The 12,958-nt window shown below is 36.2% G+C and overlaps 1 protein-coding gene across 9 annotated transcripts in view; it reads right to left on the reverse strand.

The window, feature by feature from the left end:
* CPEB3 (cytoplasmic polyadenylation element binding protein 3) overlaps positions 1–12,958 on the reverse strand; it is a 238,494-nt gene that overhangs the window by 135,914 nt on the left and 89,622 nt on the right. For 5 of the 9 annotated variants that reach the window (XM_058298771.2, XM_058298770.2, XM_058298769.2 and 2 more), the window contains exon 3: positions 8,845–9,004. In XM_058298771.2, the coding sequence (XP_058154754.1) occupies positions 8,845–9,004 (160 nt within the window). The remainder of the gene's footprint in view (positions 1–8,844; positions 9,005–12,958) is intronic. The other 4 variants (XM_071215767.1, XM_058298773.2, XM_058298775.2 and 1 more) reach the window with 1 other exon arrangement.

The raw sequence follows: 12,958 nt of genomic DNA on the forward strand, positions 1-12,958 counted from the left end.
GTAGAGGTTAGCAGGGGTGGGGGTATGGGGGTGGAGGAACAGGAAGTTAATGCATAATGCAGGGTTTCTATTTGGTGTAATGGGAAAATTCTGGTAACAGATGATGGTGAGGATAGTGTAACATCATGAAGGTGATTAATTCCATAGAATGGTCTTTCTGGGAGTGTTTGAGATGTGATGGTTATGTTGTATATATATCTTTCACAATTAAAAAAAAAGAGAGAGACACTAAAGGACCAAGACAGTTAAAAACAAAACATGATCCTGAAATAGATCTAATATAGGAGGAGAAAATGCCCAAAAGGACATTACTGGGATATAAAAGAAAATTGGAGTATAATAGACCATAAGCTTTATTATATCAGTGCCAAATTTGATGAACTTGATAAATGTATTTAAGGTGGTTACATAAGTGAATGTCCTTGTTCTTAAGATATATATATATGGAAGTGTTAAGTGATCAAGGAACATGATATATACAACACACTCTCAAATGTTTAGAAAACAGATAGGTAAACAGATAAACAGATAGATGTATGGGTAGAAAAATGAATATGATAAGACAAGTAGAGAGAATGATTCAACAACTATGGCAAAATGTTAAAGTTAGTGGATCTGGGTATCTGGGTGGGTTATGCTAGAGTTCTCAGCATGGGTTTTACATTATTTTTGCAACTGTTCTATAATTTTGAAATTATTTAAAAATAAATAATAATAAAAAGCACTGAATTATATGGTAGTTCTATATTTCATTTCCTGAGGAACCACCAGATTGTCTTCCACAGAGCTTGCACCATTTTATAGTCCCACAAACAGTGAAGAAGTCTTCCTATTTCTCCACATCCTCCCCAGCACATTAAGTTCTGTTCTTTTAATAATGGCCATTCCATATGGTGTGAGATGATATCGCTTTGTAGTTTTGATCTGCATTTCCCTAATAGCTAGTGAGGTTGAACATCTTTTCAAGTGTCTTTTGGCCATTTGTATTTCCACTTCGGAAAAATGTCTGCTTAACTTTTTTGCCCATTTTAAAATGGGGATAATTTGTCATTTTGTCATCAAGTTGTATGATCTCTATATATAACATGGAGATCAATCCCTGTGGCAGTTTGGCATTGTCCATGAATTCCAAAAATAGATATTGGATTATGTTTGTAAACTGGTCTGTTCCTGTGGATGTATTAGCTTGCATTATCTTCAGAGGTTTCACTTTTACCTGATTAAATTACAACTAAGGCTTTGATTGGGTCACATTAGTAGGACGCTGAGTCCTTGTGGTTAGGGACTCACAGAGAAAACAACATGATAGAGAAGTTAGTTGGAGTTTTGATATTGAAGCCCTAGGAAGTAAACACGCAGATAATCAGATACTTGAGGAAGGAAAGAAGGCTCCACTAGACACAGCAGAGGTCCCAGGAAGCGAGAGGAGCCATTAGCCTGATGGCTGACAGCTGGCCTTGCGGAGCAAGCAGAGCTTGGAGAGAAACGAGCCCCAGGAGAAAGACAAGACTTATCCCTGCCTACCGCTGATATTAGAAGGTGGGCCCATGGAGCCTTAAGAGGAAGAGGAAGCCTGAACCCTTGCAGACATGGGCAAACATCTTGCTCTAACACAGGGCAACAGACTTTGGTGAGAAAAGTAATTTATGCTTTATGGTTTGGTAAAGGTAAGCTTCTTCCTCAAATAAATACCCTTTATAAAAGACAACAGACTTCTGGTATTTTGCATCAGCACCACTTTGGCTGACTAATACAATCCCTTATCAGGTACATAGTTTCCAGAGACTTTTTCCCACTGAGTAGGGTGACTTTTTAATTTCTTGACAAAGTCTTTTGAAGAACAAAATTATTTAATTTTGAGGCAGTCCCATTTATCTACTTTTTCCTTTGTTGCTTGTGCTTTGGATGTAAAGTCCAAGAAAGAACCATGAAGCACAAGATCTTGAAGGTGTTTCCCTACATTTTCATCTAAGAGTTTTATGGTTCCGGTCTTTATATTTAGGTCCTTGATCAATTTTGATTTAATTTTCTTTTAAAGAGTGACATAAGGGTCCTCTTTCTTTCCTTTAGATATAGATATCCAGTTTTCCCAGACCATTTGTTGAATTGGCTATTCTGACCCAGCTGAGTGGGTTTGACAGCCTTGTCAAAAAACACTTGACCATAGATGTGAGGGTCTATTTCTAAACTCTCAATTTGATTCCATTGGTCAATCTGTCTGTCTTTATGCCAGTACCATGCTGTTTTGGGGGTTTTGTTTTTTTTACCACTGAGGCTAGATGATTAGTTTTAAAGTCTGGAAGTGAGAGTCCATCAACTTTGTTTTTCTTTTTAAAGATATTTTTGGCTATTCAGGGTCCCTTACCCTTCCAAGTAAATTTCATAAATGGCTTTTCCAACTCTACAAAGAAGGATATTGGAATTTTTATTGGGATTGTGTTAAATCTGTAGATCCGTTTGGGTAGAATTGACATCTTAATGACATCTTTCAACCCATGAACACAGAATAACTCCCATTTATTTAAATCATTATTGATTTCTTTTAGCATTGTTTTATAGTTTTCTGAATACAGGTCCTTTATGTCCTTGGTTAAATTTATTCCTAAATATCTGATTCTTTTAGTCACTATTATAAATAGAACTTTTTCTCTCCTCAGATTACTCATTAGTAGTATATAGAAACACTGCTGATTTTTGTGTATTAATCATGTATCCAGCCACATTGCTGAAACTGTCTATAAGTTCTAATAGTTTTGTTGTGGATTTTTCAGGATTTTCTAGGTATAGAATCATTACATCAGCAAATACTGAAAGTTTTACTTCTTTCTTTCCTATTTGGGTGCCTTTTATTTCTTTTTCTTGCCTAATTGTCCAAGCTAGAACTTCTGGCACAATATTGAATACCAACAGGGAGAATAAGCATTCTTGTTTTGTTTCCAATTTCAGTGAGAAAGCATTCAGTCTTTCGCCATTAAATACAATGTTAGCTGTGGATTTTTCATATATGTACTTTATTAAATTGAGAAAGTTTTTTTTTTCTTTTGGAGTATGTTTTTAATCAAGAAAGGATGTTATATTCTATCAAATGCCTTTTCTACATCGAATGAAATGATGTGATTTTTGCTTCTTCAATTTATTAATGCATGCATTAAATTGTTTTTTTTTTTAATGTTAAAGCACACTTGCATACCTGGAATAAAGCCAACTTGATCATGATGTATAATTTTTTTTTTTTTTGGGATTTGGTTAGCAAGTATTTTGTTGAAGATTTTTGCATTCATATTCATTAAAGAAATTGGTCTGTAATTTTCTCCTTTCATAATATCTTTATTTGGCTTTGAAATTAGGGTGATGTTAGCCTCATAAAATGAGTGTGGTCGTGTTTCTTCCTGTTCAATTTTTTGGAAGAGTTTGAGCATGACTGGTATTAGATCTTCTTTAAATGATTGGCAGAATTCAACTGTGAAGCCATCTGGTTCTGGACTTTTCATCTTGGGGAGGTTTTTTTGTTTTTTTTTAAGTTTTATTTATTTATGTATTTTAATCCCCCCACCCACCCCAGTTGTCTGCTCTCTGTGTCCATTCACTGTGTGTTCTTCTGTGACCGCTTCTATCCTTATCGGCGGCACTGGGAATCTGTGTTTCCTTTTGTTGCATTATCTGGTTGTGTCAGCTCTCTGTGTGTGCGGCACCATTCTTGGGCAGGCTGCACTTTTTTCACGCTGGGCGGCTCTCCTTATGGGACGCACTCCTTGTGCATGGGGCTCCCCTATGTGGACACCCCTGCGTGGCACAGCACTCCTTGTGTGCATCAGCACTGCTCATGGGCCAGCTCCACACGGGTCAAGGAGGCCCAGGGTTTGAACCGCAGACCTCCCATGTGGTAGGCAAACGCCCTATCCGTGGGACCAAGTCCGCTTCCCTTGGGGAGGTTTTTGATGACTTCAATTTCTTTACTCATGGTTGATTTGTTGAGGTGTTCTATTTCTTCTAGGGTCAGTGTAGTTTGTTTGTGTGTTTCCAGGAATTTGTCCAATTCATTAACATTGTCTAATTTCTTGTCATACAGTTGTTCATAATATCCTCATATGATCTCTTTTATTTCTGCTGGGTCAGTGGTAATGTCAACCTTCTCATTTCTGATTTTATTCATTTACATCTTCTCTCTCTTTTTCTTTGCAAATTTAGCTAAGGGTTTATTGATTTTATTGATCTTCTCAAAGAACCAACTCAGTTCTGCTGATTTTCTCTATTGTTTGCTTTCCTCCACTTCATTTATTTCTTCTCCAATCTTTATTATTTCTTTCCCTCTGCTTGCTTTGGGATTGGTTTGCTGTTCTTTTTCTAATTCCTGCAGTGTGCAGTTAGGTCTTTGATTTTATCTCTTTCTTATTTTTTTAATATAAGCATTGAGGACTATAAATTTCCCTTTCAGCCCTGCCCTTGCTGTATCCCAAATTATGGTATTTTGTGTTCTCATTTTCATTTTTCTTGAGGTATTTACTAATTTCTCCTGTAATTTCTTCTTTAACCCATTGATTATTTAAGAATGTATTGTTTAATCTCTGTGTATTTATGGATTTTCCCTTTTTCCACCTGTTATTAATTTCCAACTTTATTCCATTATGATCAGAGAATTTTATGAATTTGAAATTTGTTTTGTATAATTTCAATGTTTTTTAAAAAAATATTTATTTTATTTATTTCACACACACTCCTCCCCTGTTCCCCTTGTTGTCTGCTCTCCAAGTCCATTCACTGTGTTCTGTGTGTGTTCTTCTGTGTCTGCTCATTAGGCAGTTCTGGGAACCAATCCTGGGACCTTCTGGAGTGGGAGAGAGGTGGTTATTCTCTTGTGCCATCTCAACTCCCTGTTCCGCTATATCTGCTTATTTTTCTCTCCTGTGTCTCTTGTTGTGTCATCTTGCTGCGCCACCTCTGTGCATCGGCTGGCACTCCTGTGCAGGGCAGCTTTCCTGCGCTGGGCAGCATTCCCATGCAGGGCTGCACTCCTGTGCAGGGCAGCATTCCCGCATGAGTCGGCTCTCCACGTGGGCCAGGTTGCCGCATGGGCCAGCTTGCCCTCACTAGGAGGCCCTGGGCATCAAACACTGGAGCTACTATATGGCAGACGGAAGCCCAACTGATTAAGCCACATCCATTTCCCAATTTCAATGTTTTAAAATTTACTGATATCTGACTTACGGTCTATCCTGGAGTAAGATCCATGAGTACTTGAGAAGAATGTATATCCTGCTGTTCTGGGGTATAGTGCTCTACAGATGTCTGTTAGATCTAGTTCATTTATGGTATTATTCATATTCTCAGTTTCCTTATCATGAGCAGGTACTCAAACCACTTAAGGTATATCTACTCCCCTCCAATGTATTTTTTAATATCATCCATTGTTTTTAATTCCCATAAGCTCTGTTACTTTTTTTTTTACAGGTTTTCAAATTGTCCTTTATGCTCACACAGTGTCACCTTAATATCCTTTATCTCTTTAGTCATATTTTCCTTCATCTCCTTAAATTGATTAAGGAGGTTTGTCTGAACATCATTTATTAGTTGTCTTAAATTCTGAGTCTCATCTAGATTCTTGGCTTGTTTGAATGGGTCGTAACTTCCTATTTCTTAGTGTGGATGGTTAGCTTTTGTTGATACCTAGGCATCTACTTATGTTGATAATTTTGCTCTGTTGATCAATTTCTCTCTCTTGCCTAGTGGTTTTATATCACAGCTCTTATTTGATTTTTAGCTTAATTTTTTCTAAAACTTTAATATTGGCTTAAGTAGTCAAAACTGTGGTGGGAGCCACTAATAGGATCTGACAAGGTCTACTGTGTATGGGAAAGAATGAAGAGAAACCAATATGTCTTCCTTCACTTTCCCAGTTGGCCAGCTCCTTGGCAATCCCTTCCACAGAGATGAATCCTTCAATTTCCACTACCTTTTCTAAGTAGACTATGGAGTTGGACCATGAAGTGTAGGTTGGTGGCAGCTGGAATGTGGGATGAGAAGGGAGAAAAAAATGCTGGATATATGTAGACGGAATGTTTAATAAGGTCAAATGTAAATGGTTGGACTTGTGGCTGAAACAAGTAGACCAAGAAGATTAATGTTGGTTGAAGAACAGCTGGAGATTAATATTGGGAATGTATAACAATGATTTTGGAAGTAGATGAGGATTGTGGCTAATAATATAAATACAGGAATGTTTTACTACAGGGTGTTAAGAATGTGGTGATATAAGGGAAAAATATAACTAATGTAATTAATGGACTATGGCTAACAACAACATTGCAATGTTTTTATAGCAAAAGTAAAGTTGGTACTATATTAATTCTTAAGGTAAAAAAAGAATATGTGGTTTGGTTTTATAAGATATGAGTATGATTAAACATTTTTTCCCTTCATTTTTTTCACTAATAAGGAGAATTTGACTATGTCATTTAACTAATCTGTGTTCATCTGTGTATCTTTCATAACACTAGAGGAACAACTGAGTTAGAAGTTGGAATTAGATGAGATAAAGGTACCTGAAAAGGAACTTTCAAGAGTAATGTTTCCATAACTTGTTGAGCTGCCTTTTTCTGTTCTTTTAATTTTGTGAATTTGAAATAAAGTTGTTAATTAAAAAAAAATACTGAAGGTAGGAAAAAATGGGACGGAATAGAGACAAGTGGTTTTGGATAGGCTCATACAGAAGCCACATGGTAGGTCCCCCAGCATACCATTCTTCTTTTAAAGCTTGATCCACCTAGATATTTACATCTTTTGACTCAAAGACTATTTATTTATCTTAAGAAAAAGCATGTGCAAGTACTTATCCATGGAAGCATTACCTATAATGGAGAAAAATTAAAAACAACTAAGAGTCCAAAATCAAGACCTATCAATAAAATGGATGCTAAAAAGGACTAAGTAGAAACATGGATCCTGTTTATTATGTGGGAAATTGAAAAATAAAGGATCATTAAAACAACATTACTTCTATTTTTTAGTTCTTACAATTTTTGTTCTTACAATTTTCTCCACTTTATAAAGTAAAACATATATATATATTTAAAGCTATGTTAGAAGTAATAAGGAACAAGGACAAGTTCCCCTAAACCAGATCGAAGCCTGCCAGCTGAAAAAGGAATGCAGGAATATCAAACACCCTAACCAGAAAACAATGACATGGTGATGGAATTGACCAAGAGGAAAGAGTATACTCATAGGAAATCAGTGTGGGTGGCATGATGAACTAAGACGTTACAGTCATATTGGGACTGTAAAAAGGCAAGTTAAGTGCCTTCTAACTTGTGAGGAGTTAGAAATCTCACATATGCAAATACAGTGCAGAAATTCATGTAGTTAGTTGGACATGCAATTAAAAAAAGGCCATCATAAATGGAATAAGGTATTATATTACCCCATAAATAGAGTATCCTCCTTACACTTTGCTACTGCTACTTTCAACTGGGTACAATAGCTCCTTCTTAAACAATATTCACAAAATCCTGGGTAATCATTTTATAGACAATAATCTAAGATCCTTTCATAATCTTTCATTGCTATAAAGAAAGAATGAAAGGCCAAGATTAAAAATGTATGCACCCAGAACAGGGGCTGAATAGTTTAGAACCATTAGGAGAAGCTTACAGCTATTGGTGGTAGAGAAGGAAGATAAACGCAGCCTTAGAAAAACACAAAAACACAAAATGGCCTGTGACTATCATTGGGTTTTTAACACAATTCTTACTTTTAAGTGAAAAATGCTTTAAATTACCATTTACCAATATATTAACTGAAGAAAGATGTGGTGACAGTGATAAAATATAACAATGAGGAAATGAAAGATTATTTTTTTTCTACTTATGAAGGTTTTAACAAATAGCTTTTCCCAATATCCTTTATTTCTTCAATAACCTGTTAACTATGTTCTCTTGACTGGAAATTGAGGAAAGCAGCAGAAAATCATGAGTGTGAAAAGCAAGTAATGAAATAGATTTCTGGGGTAATTTGAAGAAATTAATGTCAGGTGTGCACAGTTATTTACACCCTGTATATGGGCCTGAAGAGAACCAGAGGGGACCATACTCCTTACAACTCCAGAGGACATAGGGGTCCATATAAGATTGGCATCCCTGTGGCTAACTCTTTACAATTTTCAGATATTTAGAGCCTAAACCCAAGTAGAACGGATATTTCCATAGATAATTTCCATTACAGTATTTTAAAATATCACAAGGCCCCTAAAACATTCCACAGTCCATAAAACTACCTGTAATTATAAATATAACATAAGCATTTATCCTGACTTTACAGAGGTTCTAAAAATAAGTCCTAATACTGCTGACCTTGTGACTTTGTATCTTATATTTAACCCAAAATATTTATATACTTTAAAACATGTTCCTTGCATTTTAGACTTAGGAAAGGCAGAGGATCACTGATTGCTCTTAATTCCTATACTAGGATAATGATTACATTTTAAAAAGATGTAACCCTTTTGTATGAAGTTTTCTGAAATGGTCTTTGGAGATTGATTTACTAAACGTCATACTTTCTTGCAGTATACTTGGACTTCCAAATGCATTAAGCCCAGAAAATCTGACTTCTAGTCCCATGCTGTAACCATGAACTCAGCTACCCAACACATGCTTCTGCCAGAAATTATCGGTTAAAGCAATCAACCTTGATTATTTAAGATAGCTGAAAGCAGTTTTTAAAAAAACAATTTTAAATACATTCCGCAATGCTTTACATAAACAAACAAAAACGAAAACACAATCACAGTAAAAAGCTGGTTTTTGTTTAAAACATCAAGCAAGGAATGGACATATGAATATTCCTAACCTGCAAAATGATTCCTCCACATTATATCAGCGAAACTCATTGGTGGGCCACTGGGAGGGTAGTGTTTACCTTTCAGAGGCTCATGATCAGTCCTTATCATATCCATTAAGGAATTCTCCAAGGAGTGCAAGTTAAAAGTGTCATAGGGCCTACTCCGATCCTAAAAACAAAAACACAGAAAACAATACATAAAATTACTTCATAAAATTAACACCATATCATTTGCTTCTGCTGCAGATTGATAATATGAATTAAAGTTACAGATAGCCCTAATAACACAGCCATTCTTTTCATTAAGAGTAATACCATGGCAACATTAGTTTAATATAACTTTCTATAATTATTAAATAAAATTGCATCTTTCCTCCTAATATGCTATAATGTATATGTCCCACTTCTGCAGACTGACTTTCTCTCAAATGAATTAAAAACATAAATTCAAAAAGAAAAGACACAAGTGCATTGCTTCTGTCCTCCACTCTCTACCCCTTGCCTGTACTGTGGCACACAGGAATAGATTTTTTTTCCCCAGAAGAAGACCATAACTAAGGAATGTCAGTCTACATGCAGAACAACTTTTCTGAAAAGTCAAAAGGTGATTGTAATTGCAATTTCATTGTGTTGGTATCTTTAATACTTATGACTGATAATTTTCATACTTCAGGGTATACTTTTTAAAAATAAAATGTGTTCAAAGTACTACAATTACTTTTTTTAATTTAAGGATTTATTTTACTTCTCTCCCCTTCCCCCCGTTGTCTGGTCTCTGTTCATTTGCTGTGTGTTCTTCTGTGTCCGCTTGTATTCTCGGTGGCACTGGAAAACTGCATCTTTTTGTTGCATCATTTTGCTGCATCAACTCTCCGTGTCGGCAGTGCCCCTACTGGACAGGCTGCACTTTTTTCATGCGGGGTGACTCTCTTTGCGGGGCGCACTCCTTGCATGTGGGGCATCCCTACGCAGGGGTGCCCGAGTGGCATGGCACTCCTTGCGCCAGGCAGCCCTGCACGTGGGCCAGCTTATCACGTGGGTCAGGAGATCCTGCGTATCAAACCCTGGACCCTCCTATATGGTAGGCAGACACTATCAGCTGAGCCACGTCCACTTCCCTAAAATTACTTTTGAAAAGCTTCCATATGAAAAACTTTAACCCAAGGTAGTATTTTCATGGTATTAGGTTAAAAACATTTTGAAAATAGAGAGCTAGGCAAATTAAGTGAAGGAAAAAAATTGCTTCACCATATTTCACTCAAACCTGTGGGAAGTCATCACCTATAAGCTACAAAGCTACTCTTAGGAGTCTGCGCTAAAGAGATACACAGCTGGTGGCCTACCCTAATACTATGGAACAGATTTAGTTTACTTTTAAGAAAAACAATCAAGACAAACCAAAACAGATCAACAAAATCAAAATACAGGATGAGAGATAATTTTCAGTCATGAACGATTTATCCTGCCTTACAAATGATCACTAACCTCTCCTGCGGACTAGAGAATAACAGAATGCTTAGAGCAAAAAGAGATACAACAGGCAAAAAGCCTCAACTACAATGACCATTTTTGTAGGTTAAGTCTAAACATTTTGGGAAGTTGTTATCTTCTAGTAACTGGAAATGTTGGTTTTATATCTATGCAGGGAGGTGGAAAGAGGAAAGAGGAAGGTGGTATTTTCTCAGCTCTGAATATACGGAGGAGGTGACTGAATGGATATATGCAGTATAGATAGATGCAGGTCCGAAGAAGAGTCCTGAATTGGGAACAAGGAGATAAGAGTGCTAGAATGAGTATGATAGACATCAGCTAGGGCCTTTGTATACCTCAAGACTGAACTCTCCGCACTGGACCTGAAATCCCTCTCTCTATAAAAGCGAGAAGGTTGAGCTAGATTATACTTAAAAATAAATACATAAATCAAACTCAGAGATGAGAAATAGGGACAGGTGGTAGAAATGTTCTAAAATGTCAAAGACAGAAATTCCCTTTTTACAAACTTTTAATGTAGAAATTGAGGGCCAACTCTCCACCTAGGTCCTGGTAATTCAGAGATGAATATAGTCTGTTTGGAAGTGAGTAGTAAAGGGAGACAACCACTTAAAATGAAGGTTTGAAAGGTGTTTTAACAGAGGCATGGGTACAGTACAATGGAACCTAATTCACATCTAGTCCATGAAGAACATATGTGTGTATTATAACTTTAAAAATTTTTAAATCACATGCTTTAGAGTCCTAGGTTTGAAACCTGCCATTTGACTAGCTATGAAGCTAGTTTTAGTTATTCTCAAAGTCCCCAGTGTCATCAATGGTAAAATGAGGATCTTACCTGTAAGAATTAAGTTGAGGTTAGTTAGGTATTTACTTTACTTACATTGTATTTGCCAAAAAGTAAGTATTCAGCATTTCTTAGTTTGCTGCCCCTTTTCTACCTCCATCCCATTTTTTCTTTTTAACATCCTTCACTTACATTTCTTTCCTATTCAAGAGAATTAGAATGGAATAATTTGTTTCTCCACTTGTTTCTATATAGTTCAAAAAGGTCTTTTCTTTTACTTTTGAGTTCTTCCTGCAGATTATTTGCTTTTCTTTGAATTCAACTTATCAGTGAAAATTCCAATTACTTAAGGAATAAAGATGAATTTCCAGAAATGCAGGCTTATCTGTCCTCATAAGTGACATATACTTTGTCCAGAGAAAAAGTCAGAGGTAGAACTAAAGTATGCTGATGAGGAAGCAAAATGACAACCTGTTTCTTATACTAACAATCCAGAATGCAAGTCTAGAAGCCTTCTATAATATCCACACTTTTAGAGCCTCACACACCTGGAACTATTTCAACAGGCTGGTGAGATGAGGGAACTATAAGAAATGGTTACTTAAAGGCATTAAAGAATCTTTCTAGTTAGGATCATTTATTTTGTTTCATTGAATTCTTGAAATAAACCTTCAAGGTAGATAACATAACATACCCATTTCATATATGAGGAAGGTGAGGTTCAGAGAAGATTTAAACCCAGATCTGACCAAAGTCAATACTTATGGAGTATAAAAATCTGTCCAAAGAAGCTGATCCAATCCATATAGGAAAGCAAATGAAAGGTTCTATATAAACAAAGCATTTGCTTCTAACTACTGAAGAAATGACCTTCCTGGAAAGATGGTAGTGAGTTCCTTCACAAGAAAACAGCAGAGATTAGATAACTATCTGTCAGGAAAACTAAAGGGGCTGTTGGGAGGGGGAATTCATGTATTTAAATTAAAGTGGCTCCAAAACCTGTTGGATAGTCAAAATCACATGTAAAGCTGGTTAAAATGCAAGTTCTTGGGCTCCAGCCCAAACACACTAAACATAATTTTTGGCTAGATTTGAGAGCCACTTCATTCAAGTTAAGGATGATTATTCAAGCTAAGCTTTTACACCTGTAGTTCTGTTTGGTAAAATGAGCCAGTCAAGTAAGGGAGAGAAGGTGGAGCATAACAGCACGAAATAAACAAACCTGGTCACTTTGCCAGGGGCCAGCTTTAGAGTCCTTTGATTGATTGTGAGTTAGAAAGGCAAATGATGGCTTTTCAAAAAAACCAGACATCTGATTTTCAAATTTTGGCTCTGCCACTTACTGACTTGTCACTTTGAAAAAGTCTCTTAAGGTTCAGGAATCAAAAAAACTCAGAAAACTCTAATTAAAAAAGAGTGAGAGAAAAGCCTAGAAGTTTACACATGCTAACCTAACAGAAGTCACCAATGCTCAACAGATGAAAACATATGTCATGTGAAAGACATGAGAGAATTTGCACAGGCTTCTTAAATGAACACACTTCAGTCCTCTGAGAGACTTATTCTCTGGTTAAATATTCTATCCATGCCTCATCAACTTCTATTGGTCACATATTATTAATCCTTTTTGCTTTACAAGTAGTATATATTGCTGAAATAACTAGCTAATCAGGACACCTGCAAGACAGAACAAAAAGGCTAGAAAAACTGAAAAATATGCAGTGAAATTCATCAATGGAAATTATGCATAAAGAAAACTAGGCCACTGTTTGTCATTCCACAATAAAAGTTGGAGTGGCAACTTAAATTTTAAGTGTTTTTCATAAGCTTTGTTCCAATATAGAA

The sequence above is a fragment of the Dasypus novemcinctus genome, chromosome 6 (genome assembly GCF_030445035.2).
Source record: "Dasypus novemcinctus isolate mDasNov1 chromosome 6, mDasNov1.1.hap2, whole genome shotgun sequence".
Taxonomy (NCBI): Eukaryota; Metazoa; Chordata; class Mammalia; order Cingulata; family Dasypodidae; genus Dasypus; species Dasypus novemcinctus.